A 19,999-nucleotide genomic window follows, 5' to 3' on the forward strand; every position below is an offset into this window, starting at 1 on the left:
CACACTCACACACCAGTGGTAGCAGAGCTGTCATGCAAGGCGCTAACTCGCCATCGGGAGCAACTTGGGGTTCAGTGTCTTGCCCAAGGACACTTCGGTATGTGGAGTCACGTGGGCCAGGAATCGAACTGACAACCCTATGATTAGTGGACAACCCATGCTACCACCTGAGCCACAGGATGTGCATTCCTTATTCTCATAACTACACAGCTTTTCCTATTGGTTACTCAGTAGTTACTGAGTAATACTGCATGCTGTACTGTGAATAACTGAATAATAAGAAGGATTTAAGGGGTTAAACCCTTGAGTGGAGTTAAGCTGAAAGTGAAGCGTTATTGTAATTTGCATAATTGTACAGTATATTGTGCTTTGAAATCCACAGCGCATATTATTTTACTATTATACTTTATTTACTGTGCTGTACTCTGAGGAATGCACATGGCTTGGCATCTACTGAGACAACGAGTTGATATTTTGAGACCTTGGATTTGAAAAAGTTTACACGTTTATAATCCTTAAAAGTAGACGTCTCAGGAATGCGGCAAGTACATCTGGATAGTATACCATTCCAAAATACGACCACCGTGAGGAAACCCTTCTCAAACCGCACAAAAGAATGTTGTATGATGGTCTCTTTGTGAGTTTATGAACATAAAAGCATGAAGAATGAATACAGCAAGTTTGAAAAGTCTGCACTGAGAGCCACCAAGCAATGACTGTGCTCGCCTGTCAACGTCTCCTTCAACTGAGACACTCAGCCGTGAAACCCTTGATAGCAGCGGTTGCTATGGGAGCTGGTTGCCAAGTGGCGGAGGGGAGGATGTGTGTATATATATATATATGTGTGTATGTGTGTATGTGTGTGTGTGTGTGGTCTTTGGGGGTGGTTGTTGTTGACACCAAAGTCAGCGTGACGGACTTCCGAGTGCTCACCTGCTCACGGGACTCATGGTGAGTACAATCAGAGTACATTTCATAATCACGACTCGTTTATTTTCAACAACCTGAAGACACAATATACACATGCACATAAACATACGGAATCGGCGCAGTTCTGAGGGAAACCTCGGTAGAATCCTTGCGAGAACAGATGGGCTTTGTAAAGAGTTTTGAAGATGGGAAGTGTGTTAGAACAAGACTGTAGGATTGTTAAGCGTCTTTTGAGAGAGTCAGGTGGTCTGGACGAGTTGCCCAGAGGTCGTGTATGTGTCAGAGTGAGCTGGGAGCTCCCCTCCATGGTGATGGAGCTGAATGCAGGCCTGAGAGGGAAAGAGATATGATCCGGTCTTCATCTGGCAATCGGAGCGCTCTCGCCGCTCAGCACTGCTGCCCAGAAAAACATCCGAATGAAAGGATGATCTGTTTAGGAATTCAAGCCAGAAGGCACTGTTATGACATAAATAGCGTGTGCTAAAAATGCATGGTTTATACCACAGCGCACTTGAATTCTCGAATCAGAAGGTGCTCATTTAGGGGTTTTTTTCCCCCCAAACAGCAGTTCTGACATTAGTTCCAGCTGTAAAATAAATTAAATGTTTATATTAATGCACTCGTTCTCGAGTGTTATCGTTCCTATAGTAACGGCTCAAACATAAAGGGCTTAAATGACAGACACACATAATTTACAATTAGTAATAAACAGATTTTTAAAAAACGCTATGTTGTTAACAAAGAAAAGCATAGAATTGCTGACGTTGTGATGTTTATGGAGCGGCTATCAGAGCTTTGTAACTGTCAGTAAGTTTAGCCGACATGGGAACGCCATCAGGAAAGAAGTTTCCATTTTCCATTTTCATTGTTTTGCTATATTACTTGGTTTTATTATTTTCGTTATAACGGCACGTTACATAACTCTGGCTGCAAGAACGTTTTGGCCAGGGGTTTGGGAAGGCCAACCACAACTTATTTATAACCTCCTGGCAGAGGTAGCCAGATCTTCATTTAAAATCTTCTGGTTCTTTGTGAAATCCCTGATACCATCTATCCTTACAAGGTTCCCAAGGTCTTTGGATTAAAAACAGCACCACTATATCGCAGACCTGCTGCCATATTTAAGAGTGTGGATTCAGTTCTTTTCTCTATAACCATCCTTCTTTTTATGTCAAACTGTTTTTGTGTTTCTTGCCAAAAAGCTTTATTTTTGTCTCGTCTAAACGTAGAACGATTTTTCAGTCAAAGTTCCAGTAGCCTCTACCTCTGCCTCTAACTCCGGGCACTTACATTTGCAGTTAGACGACAGAAAAGCCGCTCTTTTCGCACATCTTTAAAATAGTTTGTTGCCGTTGAGCTGGCGTGTAATTGACACTTGGTGACCCAAAAATGCCTAAATCTCTGTGATCCTTGTAGAAATGATTTGACTGACCATCCTCCTCACTGTGCATGAGGAAACAAAAAAGCACTTTTTCATAAACACTTTCATTTTCTTTAATAGCCTTTAACCTGATGTATAAGTCAACAAACTTTTGTCTCTTTTCATGGATGTATTCTCAACTCCACATTTTGATGAAGAGAACTTGGCTTTCTGCCTCATATTTATACCCCAGTGAAACAGGAAGTCACGGGTGACCACTTAAGGCTAAGTAAACACTCAGGGGAACGTTAAAAAGTAAAAGCTGCTTCAGTTACATTTGGTTTATAAGAAATTCCTGGGGTGCCAATAATTTATACATGTGGATTTGTTTAAAAAAAAAAATCTTTAGAAGGAATTTAGTTTCTGCCATAATTTCATAACTTTTTTTTTGTGCCAGTTGTTCTGGAGCTGACTGACACTTCTTTTTTCCATTTTTCTAAAATTGGACAAACAGAAAACCATCACCTCTTCTTTTTCCAATCTTCAGCTGTTCCGTTTAGGTGAGCCTGTGCCCTCAGATTTCTCTTCTTGGTTGACATGAGTGGAACCCAATGTGCTCTTCTGCTGCTGTAGCACATCTGCTTCAAAGCGCAATGTCATGTTCATTATGAGGTGCTTTTCTGCTCACCACGGTTGTACAGAGTGGTTATTTGCATTAACGTAGCCTTCCTGTTAGCTTGAACCAGTCTGGCCATTCTCCTCTGACCTCTCTCATCAGCAAGGTGTTAACATCAACACCCACATCAACTTCCGCTCACTGATTGTTTGTTTGTTTGTTTGTTTTGTTTTCTCGCTCCATTCTGTGAAGAGACTGCGGTGTTTGTGAACATTCTGAATTACTCCAATCAGCCCGTCTGGCACCACTGGCAAGTCCGTGAGATCACGTTTCCTCCTCATTTAGATGTTTGATGTGAATGTTACCTGAAGCTCTTGACCTGCATCTGCATTATTTTATGCATTATTCTGCTGCCACATGATTGGCTGATTGAGTAACTGCATTAATGTGCAGGGTTACAGGTTTTCCTATTAAATTGGTTTGGTATATACGGTATAGCATGTCCAATTAAAGTATAAGTTGTGCGTTTATTCAGGGCCACAACCTCTAGGCATAATATCTTAAACTCCTAGAGTTGTCAGATAGAACCTTATCATTCCAAGGTCCAGTTCCTAATCTTGCCTGTACTTTTCTAAACATAGTCCCCCTGGCTCCTGGAGACAAGAGAGCATCGATTGGAGCTAAAACAGGACTGTAACTGTAGCTACCAGATGCACGTGACGTGACGTGATGTGATGTGATGTGATGCATGTTTTCCTTGTTTTTTTTTTTTTTTGCTGCACAATGTCTTAAATGTACGTTATCGCTCTCCTTGTTTCCAACAGACACAAATGGTGCTCCAACTGTGTCTTAAAATTTGAATGCGTTTAAGCAGAGTTCCCCGTATAAACACCTACAGCTTGGCAAGCTAACCAGAAACTGTAGCAGACTCTCGTGTAGGGTTTAGATGAGAGTACTCGGTTTTATTTTGATAATGGTCTGGTCACTTTTCAGTTTTATTACAGGTTTGTTTTTTTTAAATCACATCTCCACAAACCATTTATTCCCCACAGTTTAATCTAGACCAGCTGTTGACCGTGCCTTTACTTTGGAGTAATGGCAAGCCTTTCATGTGCTTTCACTGCTGTAATTGTGTTTTAGTTCATTCTTCCCTGGAACTGTCACAGCAAAAAAAAATAAAAGAAAGAAAAGAAATAACGCAGTGATTTTTTAGCAAACTAAAAGACCTGTCAGTGTGTGTGTGTGTGTGTGTGTGTGTGTGTGTGTGTGTGTGTGTGTGTGTGTGCGCGCGCGCGCGTGCGTGCGTGTGTGTGTGTGTGCCGTATGTTGTGGGTGTATGTACTGAAGTCCCATCTGTTCACTGACTTTGGGCGATGTGGCATCGAGAACACAGGAAGTCTGGTTAAGTGTCCATATGAACACAATGAACCATCTCTGCTGGTGGGCTCGCATTTGGGTCAGGAGAAACTGGGACGGAACGTGATCAATCCGCTGCCTACAGCAGTCTGTCTGGACGAGTTTCAGTTAGCAAGACATGGTGGTGATCCTCCTCCAAGCATGCTTCGTCATTATTGATATGGACATGTTCGCGTACAGTTCTTTACCAGGTGCTTCAATTCTAAGTCTATATGAATGATTTAAGCCCTGAGATTAAAGTGACTATATTTTCAGGTAGGTTCATAACGAAAACAAAGAACAGTCAGTTCAATTATTTGGTAAGTATTTATATGGCATGCGTGAGCAGGACGGATTTTAAGGATTCGAGTTATATAACACTACCATTGCGGTGCAGTGGGTAGTGTTTGTGCCTCACAGCTCCAAGGTACATGGTTCAGCCCTGAGGTCAGGTGTGGAGTTTTCTCATTCTCCCAGTGTGGGTTTCCTCTGGGTTGTCCAGTTTCCTCCCATATCCCATGTCAGTATGTGGCTTGGCTTTGTAAAATTGTGAATAGGTGTACAGTTATAGGTGTACACCCATCCAAGGTGTATTTACACCTCATACCCAGTATGCCCAGGATAGATCGTCTAGAATAGGATGGTATCCAAGGTGTATTCCCACCTCACTCTGTGTTCCCAGGATAGGTCCTCTACAATGATATGGTGTCCAATCCAGGGTGTATTCCAGCCTCACTTCCAGTATTCCCAGGATGGGTCCTGTACAATAGGATGGCATCCCATCCAAGGTATATTCCTCCCTCACTCCCAGTGTTCCCAGGATAGGTCCTATGCAATGGGATGGCGTCCCATCAGTCACGTATCCAGCATTCCTGGGATAGGCTCTTGATCCACTACAGCCCCGAACAACCCAGGATAAAGCAGTTGCTGAAACTGCATGAATATTAATAGGCTTATGGTTGGATGCATTAGCAATACATCTTATCAGGCTGCTCTGACAATAGGTGAAATTTTTTTTGCTTGCTGTTTGTTGCATTGCAGCAGTGTCGGAATTGTTTATTTCATCCATCATGGCGTGTAACGTTTATGAGTGTGCTACTGCAGCTGTGATAAAGGAAACAGAGGGAATGTAAGACTGTGCCGCTTAGTGCTTTGCCAGTAAACGCAGCTAACGGATTGAGACCCAGTACTGGCCAGTCTTGTCTCGCTCTCTGAGATGAAGGGAGTGAAAGAAAGAGATAACAATGCAGACACCCTGCGCCGCAGCATTTCGAGAAGTGTGTCATTACCGTCCCTAGCCTTATCACCTTCACACTCCTCCCTCATTCTGTCTCCTTCTCTCTGTTCTTTCCACACGCACACACACACACCGGCTCTTAACACGTACGTGTTACCAAGAAACGAACGGTCGATCCGTTCTCTTGAGGCGTGTGGGCGAGGGCGCATGTGTTGATGGGGAGGAACGACACGTGTGTCTTTGTCGCCTCCTCAAAGTTAATCCCTCCAGAAGAGGTGCGGCCACGTCCATCTTTTTTTCTTTTTTTTTTTTGAACGAGTAGTGGAGTTGCAGCCGTCGTTTTCACCTCCAGCTCCTCGTCCTCTCTTTTTGTTATGTCAGTTCATCCGTTTGTCTATCTGGGATGAGTTTCAGCAGTGGCATGGATGAGGCAGGGGAGGGGAGGTGAGTGATTGATTCAGGAAGGAGCCATACAAACAGAGGCACAGGATTTATTTGCTGTTTTTCTGTAGCGGTTCTTTAGTCGAACATAAGTTACTAAGTTTGTTCAAGGTGCTTCTGTCTGGCACTGATTATTAATATTTAATATTCTCTAGGCAAAGCTGTGGAGCGAATATGGAAGCTGTCAGTTCCAGTTTTTATTTTGTTCTTTAAACAAGTAACCTGAAGCTGGACTCGGTATCCGTGATTTGTCGGTTTAACTGATTAACATGCGAGGGAGGATATCTGGTGCTAGGAAATTGTTTCGTCCTGCCCTTTCGTTGACCACAAGTATGGCCCTAATTAAAAATAATAATAATAATAATTTTGTTAAGAACTAATAGTGTGATGAACAGCTCATATTAGTGTCACATTGAATTTTTTTTTTGCATTAAATTGTATTATTACAATTGCATTGCATTATGGTCCGAATGCAAAAAAATATATAAATGGCATAGGGATGTACAGCTTACTAATATGAATAAAGTACACCTTTTAAAACATGCCATAATTACTTTTTAGTGGCGTGTTCACTTCCATCGCTTCACGACATCCTTTTAATGCGTAGTTTTCATTTTATAGTGTGTCTCACAAGCTGTGTAGAGTTGAATTTACAGACCTGAATTACACAGTATTGCCTTTTAATGGTGTTGCATAAAAAAGCTGTTTGAGGATGTATATGTCTATAAAATAAATGGCTTTTATTTTTGATGTTTGAAGAAAAATATATAATAATCTTTACACACAATTTTTAAAAAAATGATAATCTTTACACACTAAATATACAATACAATACAATTTTAACATCAAATCAGCTGTCTTGAGTCAGTTTGGAGTTAAATTTATTTTAAAATAATATAAAAAGATATCACGATAGATATCTCCGAAAATCATATTGTGACCGTTTGACAATATCGATATTATATAGTCGTATCGTCCAGCCTTGTGAAATAAATGAATGTACCTTATACAAACAAACAAACAAACGTTTTCCAGTTTTAGTTTTGAACAAAAGTTTTCATTTTGGTTTATTAAACTTGATTCTCTTAATGATATTAGATTTCGATGAAAATTTTCTTTAAAAATAAAAACCGCCGTTTATATTTGTGTGTTTTTGGATACCTCCCCCCCCCCCCCTTTTTTTTTGGGACACACAGATTATAGTACGTAATTGAACTGTAATCACCTTTCAGTGTAAAGCGTTAAAGGTTCCAGGTAAAAGATGCATACTAAACTCACAGAGAGTGTACGCATGAGTGATGAGGAAAATTACAGTGTAGAACCCCGTTTTCTGAGTGTGTGTGTATAGCATCAAAAATCTTTTATTTATTATTAAGCATTAATAGTGCATGGAGAGATTTGATAATGGAGTGCTGATTCTGAACTGAGAACAAGCTGTGTCTCAGCTCGAGTGTCTGTTTTGAACATTCGAACCCTCGTGTGTTTCCCATCCTCTGACTCAGCTGTCTCTCTGTATCACTGCTTCCAGCCATGACCTTTCCTCACACACACACACACACACCGAGAGAGAGACACACACACACACACACATACACACATTACTGGCAAAATTTCTGAGACTGCAATTCACAAAAATAAAGCTGCACTAATGTTTACTGCTAGTGACCTACATACTGTATGCATACACCACAGGCGTAGGGATTAATTTCAAAAGGGGGTGTGTGCGGGGGAGAGGAGGGGGTAGGGGTGTAAATTTGCCAAGCTACATCACCATGTGATCTGTAGCTTTTGGGTGGATGGCAGAGATTCTATTCCTTGGTCTTACCCATTGTTATGAATGACTAAGAGAATTTGGCCTATATGTTACCTCATATTTATACCCCTGTGAAACAGGAAGTCATGGCTGAACAATTTCCTGTTCCTAGTCACTCAGGTGTAGTAAAAAAGGTAAAATATAAATGGGAATATACTTATACTTATATTTTTTCTCATGTGAACCCATAGGGGTGCCAATAAATGTTGCACACCTATATTTAACGAAGAGATATATATTTTTGGATAAACATGTTGTGTTTGTAATTGTTTGATATCCATGGGAGCAGAGTATTTTTGTGATTTATTATTTTTTAACAAAAGAGCAAAAGGTTAAACAAAGACAATTTTTCACAGCCTTCTTTGCTCATATTTACCAATATTAATTGAGGGCATTATATGTCCAAGGTCCTCACAAGGATAGTAAGACAAACATATATATATGTGTGTGTGTGTGTGTGTGTGTGTGTGTGTGTGTGGTGTTATATCAAATGGTAAGAACAAGTCATGTTTGGAAAGCTTGAGATGGTCCTTGCTGCAGAACCTAAAATCCAGGGTGGAGCTGATCCAGAACTCTTTGAGATGTTCTTCTATACGCTTATCCCCAACCCCTAAACCCTAACCCCCTGTACAATACTGTACAGAGCTCGACTCAACCCAGATAGAAAGCGCTGGATCAGATCTGACTCAATCTCATGGACGTTTTGTTCTGCAGTGAGGGGCACTTGGGGAGCTCTGGGCACTTGGGGAGCTCTGGGTGCTTGGGGAGCTCTGGGCACTTGGGGAGCTCTGGGTGCTTGGGGAGCTCTGGGTGCTTGGGGAGCTCTGGGTGCTTGGGGAGCTCTGGGTACTTGGGGAGCTCTGGGCGCTTGGGGAGCTCTGGGTACTTGGGGAGCTCTGGGCACTTGGGGAGTTCTGGGCACTTGGGGAGCTCTGGGTACTTGGGGAGCTCTGGGTACTTGGGGAGCTCTGGGTTCTGGAAACCGGGTTACACACACTGTGCTTATCCATTTCTACACATCTAATGTTTTAGCTAGCTCAGAATCAATAGCTTTGGATGCGCTTTGTGCGCATTCACCTATAGACTCGGAAGTGCTGTAAATATTACTAGGATTCAAATCTTTACTTCCAGCGTAGCATATGGCACCCTGACTTCGAACTTCAGATCAACATAGAGGGTCGTTTTCTATCTCTTTTCTTCTTATTACCAATTTAAGACTCAGCGGAGGAGGTTAGAGCGTAACTCTCTTCCTGTCATACTGCTGAAAAGCCACCATTACCCCCTTCACCCACAGCGCTGCTGTTAATGCGAATGTGCACTTTGTCGCCATAAACACTGCAGCACTGATTATATGGGAGGCCACATAAATGTACGGTACCAGTGAGACGTACTGAATGGCTGATCTGTCAGTAGAACTCTTGGCTTTACCAGCACTCTTAATATAAAAAAGGGAAAGAAATGGATATGCTTATCCGAGAGTTATCCTGGTTGTTTATATTAAGCTATCTGAGTCAGGCTCCTTATTTAGAATCGAATGCTCTGCTGAGCTTCATCCTCTCTATCGCCCCTCTCTCTCTCTCTCTCTCTGTCTCTCTCTCTCTCTCTCTCTCTGTATCTCTTTCAGTCTCTATCATTCTCTCACTTTTGCATGGAGGTCTCATGCTTACATAAGCCTTCCTCATCTACATCTTGCTCTGTCTGCTTCTCTCTTTTTTTGTCTTTCTTGCTCTGTGTATTTTCCTACTCCTACTAACGAAAATATTATACTATAGAACTTAACATGCGCAATTTTCGGGTTTTAGTAAAAAAACAATCTGACAGACAAACCAAACAGAAATGTGAGGCAGGCTTATGGGCAGGTGATCTGCAATCATGCACATGGACTGGACAAGACCATCTCGGTAAACGTCAAAAGTAAGGAGTTATCGCTATCATAGGTCAGATCAGTTATTTCTATACTTGAGGACATACACACACACACACACACACACATTGTTCTCCTTCATTATTTGTTTTGTCCAGGAGATGAGGGCGTGCGGTGTGTGTGTGTGTGTGTGTGTCCCTGAGGGAGAGAAATGGTGAGTACAATGTAGGGACAGATGGAATAGCAAGCATGCTAGAAAAACAGGTGGAGAGGTAACCAGTTAGTGGACTCAGTGTAACAGTTTCCCCCACAGCTGTGTAGTGGAACAGTGTTCTGTTCTCCGCTGTGTAGTGTAATGCTGTTCTGTTCACAGCTGTGTAGTGGAACGCTGTTCTGTTCTCAGCTGTGTAGTGTAATGCTGTTCTGTTCACAGCTGTGTAGTGGAACGCTGTTCTGTTCTCAGCTGTGTAGTGTAATGCTGTACTGTTCTCAGCTGTGTAGTGTAATGCTGTTCTGTTCTCAGCTGTGTAGTGTAATGCTGTTCTGTTCTCAGCTGTGTAGTGTAATGCTGTTCTGTTCTCAGCTGTGTAGTGTAATGCTGTTCTGTTCTCAGCTGTGTAGTGTAACGCTGTTCTGTTCTCAGCTGTGTAGTGGAACCCTGTTCTGTTCTTAGCTGTGTAGTGGAACTTTGTTTTGTTCTTAGCTGTGTAGTGGAACCCTGTTCTGTTCTTAGCTGTGTAGTGGAACTTTGTTTTGTTCTCAGCTGTGTAGTGGAACGCTGTTCTGTTCTCAGCTGTGTAGTGGAACGCTGTACTGTTCTCAGCTGTGTAGTGGAACGCTGTACTGTTCTTAGCTGTGTAGTGTAATGCTGTTCTGTTCTCAGCTGTGTAGTGGAACCCTGTTCTGTTCTTAGCTGTGTAGTGGAACTTTGTTCTGTTCTTAGCTGTGTAGTGGAACCCTGTTCTGTTCTTAGCTGTGTAGTGGAACTTTGTTTTGTTCTTAGCTGTGTAGTGGAACGCTGTTCTGTTCTCAGCTGTGTAGTGGAACGCTGTACTGTTCTCAGCTGTGTAGTGGAACGCTGTACTGTTCTTAGCTGTGTAGTGGAATGCTGTTCTGTTCTCAGCTGTGTAGTGTAATGCTGTTCTGTTCTCAGCTGTGTAGTGTAACTTTGTTCTGTTCTCAGCTGTGTAGTGTAATGCTGTTCTGTTCCGTTCTTAGCTGTGTAGTGTAAAGCTGTTCTGTTCTCCGCTGTGTAGTGGAATGCTGTTCTGTTCTTAGCTGTGTAGTGTAATGCTGTTCTGTTCTCAGCTGTGTAGTGTAATGCTGTTCTGTTCTCAGCTGTGTAGTGGAACTCTGTACTGTTCTTAGCTGTGTAGTGTAATGCTGTTCTGTTCTGTTCTCAGCTGTGTAGTGGAACGCTGTTCTGTTCTCAGGTGTGTAATATAATGCTGTTCTGTTCTCCGCTGTGTAGTGGAACGCTGTTCTGTTCTCAGCTGTGTAGTGTAATGCTGTTCTGTTCTGTTCTTAGCTGTGTAGTGTAATGCTGTTCTGTTCTCAGCTGTGTAGTGTAAAGCTGTTCTGTTCTCCGCTGTGTAGTGTAATGCTGTTCTGTTCTGTTCTTAGCTGTGTAGTGTAATGCTGTTCTGTTCTCAGCTGTGTAGTGTAATGCTGTTCTGTTCTGTTCTTAGCTGTGTAGTGTAATGCTGTTCTGTTCTCAGCTGTGTAGTGTAATGCTGTTCTGTTCTCAGCTGTGTAGTGTAAAGCTGTTCTGTTCTCAGCTGTGTAGTGTAATGCTGTTCTGTTCTCAGCTGTGTAGTGTAATGCTGTTCTGTTCTGTTCTCAGCTGTGTAGTGGAATGCTGTTCTGTTCTCAGCTGTGTAGTGTAATGCTGTTCTGTTCTGTTCTCAGCTGTGTAGTGGAATGCTGTTCTGTTCTCAGCTGTGTAGTGGAACGCTGTTCTGTTCTCAGCTGTGTAGTGTAATGCTGTTCTGTTCTGTTCTCAGCTGTGTAGTGTAATGCTGTTCTGTTCTGTTCTTAGCTGTGTAGTGTAATGCTGTTCTGTTCTCAGCTGTGTAGTGTAATGCTGTTCTGTTCTGTTCTTAGCTGTGTAGTGTAATGCTGTTCTGTTCTGTTCTTAGCTGTGTAGTGTAATGCTGTTCTGTTCTCAGCTGTGTAGTGTAATGCTGTTCTGTTCTCAGCTGTGTAGTGTAATGCTGTTCTGTTCTGTTCTTAGCTGTGTAGTGTAATGCTGTTCTGTTCTGTTCTTAGCTGTGTAGTGTAATGCTGTACTGTTCTCAGCTGTGTAGTGTAATGCTGTTCTGTTCTCAGCTGTGTAGTGTAATGCTGTTCTGTTCTCAGCTGTGTAGTGTAATGCTGTTCTGTTCTCAGCTGTGTAGTGTAATGCTGTTCTGTTCTCAGCTGTGTAGTGTAATGCTGTTCTGTTCTCAGCTGTGTAGTGTAATGCTGTTCTGTTCTCAGCTGTGTAGTGTAATGCGGTTCTGTTCTGTTCTCAGCTGTGTAGTGGAATGCTGTTCTGTTCTCAGCTGTGTAGTGTAATGCTGTTCTGTTCTGTTCTCAGCTGTGTAGTGGAATGCTGTTCTGTTCTCAGCTGTGTAGTGGAATGCTGTTCTGTTCTCAGCTGTGTAGTGTAATGCTGTTCTGTTCTGTTCTCAGCTGTGTAGTGGAACGCTGTTCTGTTCTCAGCTGTGTAGTGTAATGCTGTTCTGTTCTCAGCTGTGTAGTGTAATGCTGTTCTGTTCTCAGCTGTGTAGTGTAATGCTGTTCTGTTCTCCGCTGTGTAGTGGAACGCTGTTCTGTTCTCAGCTGTGTAGTGGAACTCTGTTCTGTTCTCAGCTGTGTAGTGGAACGCCTAACATTGTTCTTTTCATGTTCAGTTGTGTAGAGTAGCACTGTTTGTTTGTTTGTTTCTTTGTTTGTTTGTTTATTTATTTAAAAAATTTTCCCCGCAGCTGTTCTCCATTGTCAGCTTCTTGCCATACTTTTCCAGTAAAAGAGCACTGAGGGACTTCTCTGAATGAGGTCATCATGACTAATGACATGATTGTATAATGCTGAGTATACGATTTCTTGTAAATCCACTTGCTGATGCAAGCAATTGTTCATCGCATGGAGTTCTCCTGAAGACATCAAACAGCTCCCATGCCAAAAAATCTCTAGCGTTTAACATTTTATAAGCTGCGCACGTGTTCGTATCACTGAAATGAGCTACGGTCATTTTTCACCCTCCTGTACCGCACTGACATGCTTTACTAAATCTCAGGCTGTGTGTGTGTGTGTGTGAGAGAGAGAGAGAGAGAGAGAGAGAGAGATTATTTGAGAAACAACAGTGTTTTCTTAAGATTCGGTCCAACAGTAACCCACCCACGGTGTGGTTGTCTTAGCCCGAAGCCAGCCACTCTTTTTCAGCCAGAGCGGTCACAGTAAACGTAAACTATCCTTCAAGTGACTCTGACTAGAACTACAGCACAGATAAACATCAAGTCATTACAGCGAGATGGATCAGTAATGGAGTCTAACATATAGGATGTCTCAGAAATATATTTCTCATTGCACCGCTGTCATGCTCACAGGACATAAACCCCCCATGGAGCAGATTTACACAACGCTAATGCCGAGTGAACACAATGAATCTACAAACCACTGCCTGTGAGCTGGAAGAGGTGATCTGAACGCATGACACTGAGAAGCAAAATGTAGAGTGAAGCAATAATAAATAAATGGGTTGTGATGATTTATTGATGTATTGGCTCGATACACTGGATCTGAAATGAATAACTGAGATCGTCAGCTTTTATTTAAGGCTACATAAACGTACAGTAGGCGATATCAGGTGAAAAGTGGCATAAATTGAAATGAAACGGTCGTGTATGGTTCTCCAAATCGAATAATCTGTTGCAGTTGCTTCTCAGTATGAGGGGGAAAAAAGGATCGTCAGTGCCGGTAAAGCAAGCTATCCTGAGGCTTCCAGCATCAGAGAAAATCGATTCGGGACACAGCAAGAGCATTAGATGTGTAAAAAGCAGTTACGGGTGCAAAAAAACAACAACCTGGAACGCATAATATTCACTAATAAATTACTGCAAATCAATCATTAGATTATTTCCTAATCACATTTATTTATGACAAACAGGATTATTTCTGGTGATAGTCATTCCTCATTCAAATTTTATTTTTATCCGTATTTAAACCCGACATGGGCGTGGCTTAAATCAGACTTTTTAAAAAAAAATCGTATTTCTTTTTAATTGTATCTCTTGATCTATTTGATAATGATACCGAGTCTTTATTGATCACATATACATTATAGCACAGTGAAATTCCCTTCTTCGCATACCCCAGCATGCCAGGAATTTGGGGTCAGAGCGCAGGGTCAGCCACGACACAGCGCCCCTGGAGCAGAGAAGGTTAAGGGCCCTGCTCAAGGGCCTGACAGTTGATGAGTTTAATAAGTTGATCATAATTATGGTTACAGTTAATTCAAAGTAGTATTGTGATGAATCTTTTAATCATATGAAACATCCCAAATGGTCGTAGGTTCATATAGTTACATCTGACATTTCAAAACAGAGGTAATTCGATGACGACAACAACGAAAAAATATTTGCAGATGATATCTAAAGGCTTGTGTATCTCCTCATTCAGGATTTTATAATGGAGTATATGTGTAAAAAATATCTTTATATCGAATATAGTCAAATTTATCTAGTAATTCCTTTTACAAGATTACAACAAACCAAATATAAGATTACCGAAACCTCGTTCTAGACATTTTTACTAATTTCGAGCCTGAAATAGTCTCTCTCTTTTTTTTGCCAGACCATTTTGCTAATTTTACACATTTATTTCTAGAAAGAAGCAAAATTATCTACCATTAGGACCATAGAAAATATAACGCTTGAAATGAGTTTAAAAAATAGATTGAATAATCTGTGGTTAATTGTAATGTTATAATAGGAAATACTAGATAAATCTGACTATATTCAAGATGTCAGATTTTGCAGTGTAGAAATGGACTAAACTGAAAGTAGTGGAATGTATAGGTTAGACTTTGATACAGTCTGCTGTAATGGAGTTTGTATCTTCATTGTGCAGTGCGTTGGCTCTCGTGAAGGCGTGTGCTGTTTGTGTCTCAGAGACGTAAAGTTCTGTGATTGCCAACTCTCATTCCTTCATCTGTTGTTTTTTTTCATTCTTACCAGACTCCAGCTGGTTCCCATTTGGTTCTGAGCTCACATCTTTGGGTGGTGCTGGCGAGTGCAGTAACATGTCTCAGATGCGTGTTTTGGAGCAAGTTTTCCTTCTCCGTGACTCACTCTACTCTAACAACAAATAGCCAGTTTCTCTGATGAAATTCGTCTTTTTGTGTAGTCGATCCTGCAGCCTGCGGGTTGAAATCTTGCCGTTTGTGAGCGTTGGAGACCACCGCTGAGAGCAAGCCATGCATCACAGCACTGACCTCAATCAGATGGGATCGGATTACCACCCATTTCTCTCTTCTCTTGTCGTCATTTGTTTATTTATTCCCTCAAGTCCCTACGTTTTCTTTCTTTCTTGACTTTTCCCCTCCGGCCTCCTCTCCATCTCTCCTTCTTCGCACTCGACTCTGTGCTGAGCTCATGAGTTAAAGTAGAGAGTAGGATTAGAACAGGAAGTGCTGTGGAGTGGTGTGTTATTGTGTGAAAACACCCGTCCACATGGTTTTTCCATGTGTGGACAGTGTGGCTGGACAACTTCCACGTCACTTCCACAAACATGTCCATACATACAAAATAAAATAAAGAAGAACCAGAGGGCTCGCTGTGTGACCTGGCGCACAAGTCTGTCACGTTTAACTCGAATCATTGTCCAAACGTAGACTAGTTAAATCTGCAATGTTGACTAATGCGGTTCATTGTTTTGAGGAGGTAAATATACATCACTCATCACTCATCTAGCTGGCTAGATCTTTGCTAACAAAAGATGAACATGGAGAGTGTCCATGTTTTTTTGTTTTGTTTTTAACCCCCACGACGTAGCTTGAACGCACAAATGACGTGATTCCGACTTCCCACTTCTGAGTTAATGTTGAATGAATCCACCTGGTAAAAGCTGTGTGTAATGCAGAGAGTGGGATTCAGAATCATGCCGCAATAAAGGTGCATTACACCACTGTGAAGCGCACGGTCGTACGTACCAAATGATGGTTGTTGAACCTACTTGAACCTGCTGGCCAACTCCGAATAAACAAAACTAAAAGCCCGGGCACGAGAGCTCCTTCTACAGATGTGTCCTTCCCTGCAAAACCCCGTCAGCGCTATTTTAAAACGCATTTGTGATCAAAGTGAGATGTGGATTTGCCTATGTTTGCACTATTGGAGAACATTTGCTGTAATTTCTGCAGCACAGAAGTGTGTGTGCGTGTGTGTATGTGTGTGTGAGTGTGCGCTGAAAGACGCTGTGTATTTTCTGCTCACGGGTACATCTTGAGGAATCAGAGTGTGGTGTAGTCTGGTTGAGAGCGTGAGGACACGAGAACAAATGCCAAACAGTGTGAATAGATGTCAGCGGCAGCACGAACACGAACGTCACTAATTTGCATTGACTGCTTTTGACTGTATTATCTATAAAAGTATGTGTTTTGTTTGTACTCCTACTTTGGATCAGTGGATTTTTCATTCACAGAGGTTTATGTGGCTTTGGTGGGGAAATGAGCTTCCATCAGCATTGTTTAGAAGACACTGTTTGGATTATGTCATGTTTCATTATGCAGCACTTGAAATGACCAAATGCAAATCACGGGACAGAATGAATGGCTTAATTATAGTGCTTAAATAAGGACGTCGTTTTATGATGGAAGGAAGGCACTGAGAACGAGCTACTAGCGGCTGCAATATCGTGGATGACGTTGTAGTGACTTAGAACTGAACAAGGAGAAAATAAACTGCAGTGAAAACATTATACAACCCATTCGAATACTAAGAAAGTCTTCTTTTTTTTGTGCAAAAATGGCATGTTAGGAATATTTTACATCACTCCAGCGCTGAAGCGTTGCAATATTTTGTGGAGGAATTGTGGGGAAAAAATACTCGGGCAAGCCACTGTACACAATATGTTCAGAGAAAAAAAAAGTATGATTAATGACCTAGGCCTAGGGAAGAACACTACTAATCTGAATCTCTCGCTCTCTCTCTCTTTTTTCTCTCTCTCTCTCTCCACAGCAACAGGGATCCTGAGAGTTTGGAGATGAATAAGCTGCGTCAGAGTTTGCGCAGAAAGAAGCCAACCTACATGCCCGAGGCCAGCCGACCACACCAGTGGCAGGCCGACGAAGAAGCCGTGCGCAAGGGCAAATGCAGCTTCGCCGTCCGGGTAAGAAACCGAACCTACAGACACGGTGATCAGTGATAAAACACAATATTGTTATGGTTACTTAGCCTGCACTTCCTGAACTGGTTCATTAGAGGAGAGAAAGTGTAGTGTAGGATCGTCTGAGAGGAATAAAGATAACACAGGAGAGTGATAATTTAATGGGCATGTCCATGAGGCTAAATGGGCTCGCATTGAAATAGGTCGGGTATAGTCTGTGCGTCAAAAGCTTTAAAAGTCAATAACATGCTTGCAGGGTTTGGACGAGGGCCAAAACCTCGACACGTCCAGCTTTGCGCAAACACCCACTGTCGTAATAATAATAATAGCAACCGGTTTATATACAAGACGGGTGCCAATATTTTGGGCACGGGCTGACGATTGAACATGGTATATTTGAAAGAGGAAAAAAAAAGAAATAAATAATAAAATAAAAGCTGAAGCTGGCAAGCTTCTGTGCCATTAATGAAGGTCTCGTTGCAGAGAGATAAACATAATTAAATTCAGCCTCGTTTTCATTGGTAGCCCGAGGCTTCCGGAGTCTCAGGGAGACGGCGATGTAATTCTCTAATGGAGCCTCTCCTCAGTGCTCACATCATCACGTAATATAAAACAGACCGTTCCGAAATGAATTGCGCCACCACACACACGAGACGCTCTGTTTCTGTCTCAGATTATACGGGATGTTCTGTTTTAATAATAAATCTGCTATTTATGTATTAGAGTGTGGAATTTATGGTTCTTGGTTAGGGCTGCAGGGTAGATTGTTTGGTCATTGTTATTGCAGAAGACTAAAATCTCACAAAATGTAGTTATAAAAATGAATTCAAGTCTAGACCACAGAAACCCTGCTAACTTCCTCCTTTTTGTTTTCCACCTTCCTGTCCTGCACGACTCCGTCGTTCGTCAATGGCCGATAATTACCTGGGAACACCCAAGTGTGAACACAAGCCAGAGTTGAAATTCTGAGAACGTTGATGTGGCAACCAACCAGGAAGAGATCTAGTCAAGTTCCTATGAATAAGAGCTGAGATATTACTGGGAAAGATGGGTGCTGTGACGCATTTAAAGATTTATTAGATCTAGCGCTTTGAGTGCCTAGAAAAGTGCTATATAAATCTAAGGTATTATTATTATTATTATTATTATTATTATTATTATTATTATTATTATCATTATTATTATTATCTATGTAATGTAACAACAGGAGGACAAACCCAAAGTCTAAGAAACAGAATAAGAGAGGAAATGTCTGTAAATTGGTTGTTGGCCATCCATGCTGAGGAATTTGTTTATTTATTTCTGAAGAATTTATTTAAAGTTAATTCAGAAGCCTGTAATCGAAATGGAATTTTCCCTCTATTTTTTCCCCCCACACAATATGTCTAACATTTGAAGGTGTAAAAATAATATTGGCTGCGTAAATATTCAACCCCCTTCAACCACACTTAGTGGAACCACTTTTGACTACAGTTACAGCTGCAAGTCTTATGTCTCTGTCAGCTTTGCACATCTGGATCCTGATCATTTTTGCTTATTCTTGGCAAAATTGCTGCAAGTCTGTCAGACTGTATAAAAACCATTGGTGAATTATTAAGCAATTTTCAAGTCTCGCAGCAGGTTCTCAATCAGATTGCAGTCTGGGCTTTGATTGAGCCATTCTAACACATTCAGGTTAATACATTAATACACTGACGCATTTACTCTATTGTCTTTCTGGAAGGTCCAGTCTTCAAATCTCTTGTAGACTGAAACGGGTTATCTTCTTGGATTACCCTGTATTTAGCTCCATCCGTCTTGCCTTCAATCGTGACTATTTTCCCAGTCCTGGCTGGTGAAAAGCATCTCTACAACATGATGCTACCGCCACCATGCTTCACAGTGTTGGGTTTTCACCAAATGTGCCGAGGCAGACCTGCCGAGCGTCATGCGTTTTGCATAGTAGCGCCACATTTTATGATTAATACAAATTAAAATCCATCAGTGAACGTTTGGCTTAGCTAACATTAGACAAGTTATACAGCTAGCTAATTTATTCGGGATTCAGACCAACGATTTTCGAATGAAAATGGTCAAAAATGGCACCTTATTGACTTTTAATAAAGGTAGAAAACCTGTACCCGTCGCATCCATCTGCCCCACCTCATGACACTGTAGATTTGTTGTCAAGAATTTATATGACAGGTGATGGAAAAACAGAATACCTGATCTTGCTCTAGTTCTCATGCTCGTTCTCTCCTCTGCAGTATCTGGGTTTGGTGGAGGTGGAGGAGTCCAGAGGGATGCACGTATGTGAGGAGGCTGTGAAGAAACTGAAAGCGGTGAGTATTTCCTCTCTCTACCTTTTCAATATGATCAGCATCACTCTAGATTCAAGATAACAACTGGTTATGATTTGAAACTGCTAACATTCGACTCCAAATAAATTAAATAAGGTGAAATGTATATTTCTCAAGATTGTCCTCTTTTTTTTTTTTTTTTTTGCTAGTCTTTACATATTTAGAGCTACAGCTAAGGTGCAGGTTTTAAAAGTCCAAATACTTACCAAAAACAGCAGAAAATCTGATCAATGACCAGGTTTCTGGGCAACTATAGTTGTGTAAAAGTGTGCTTAGATAGATTGTGTGCTTTATTTTGTTGAGGTGATTGTGAAGGTGAATCCTTTGATCATGTATTATTTCTATCTGAACATATTGTATGTTGAAAACGGATTCGAGTCTCTGGTTTATTAGGACATAGATGAGTACGTCTAATGATCTAATAACTCGGTGAACGTTTACGTTATGTATGATGTGTGCATCAGTATTGTTCTGAGGTCTACAACCTGTGTTTATCTGCCAAAGTCGACTGTGTGGGTTCTTTCTTCTTCATTATCCCAATAGAGTTCTCCAGCTGGTGCTAGCTGTTCCCTTGCCTTCTCTCCCTGTTCCTTCTCTGTTCTCTGATTCTTTTAGGCTTTGCTTGCTTGGTTATACGTT

The 19,999-nt window shown here is 41.5% G+C and overlaps 1 protein-coding gene across 5 annotated transcripts in view; it reads left to right on the top strand.

The window, feature by feature from the left end:
- numbl (NUMB like endocytic adaptor protein) overlaps window positions 1-19,999 on the top strand; it is a 41,547-nt gene that overhangs the window by 12,597 nt on the left and 8,951 nt on the right. For 2 of the 5 annotated variants that reach the window (XM_053646994.1, XM_053646993.1), the window contains exons 2-3: window positions 16,874-17,024; window positions 19,268-19,342. In XM_053646994.1, coding sequence (XP_053502969.1) covers window positions 16,899-17,024; window positions 19,268-19,342 — 201 coding nt within the window. In that variant the 5' untranslated portion in view covers window positions 16,874-16,898. Of the gene's footprint in view, window positions 1-5,290; window positions 5,983-8,314; window positions 9,707-12,381; window positions 13,337-16,873; window positions 17,025-19,267; window positions 19,343-19,999 lie in introns of those variants that run through there. The other 3 variants (XM_053646992.1, XM_053646991.1, XM_053646995.1) reach the window with 3 other exon arrangements.

The sequence above is a fragment of the Ictalurus furcatus genome, chromosome 17 (genome assembly GCF_023375685.1).
Source record: "Ictalurus furcatus strain D&B chromosome 17, Billie_1.0, whole genome shotgun sequence".
Taxonomy (NCBI): domain Eukaryota; kingdom Metazoa; phylum Chordata; class Actinopteri; order Siluriformes; family Ictaluridae; genus Ictalurus; species Ictalurus furcatus.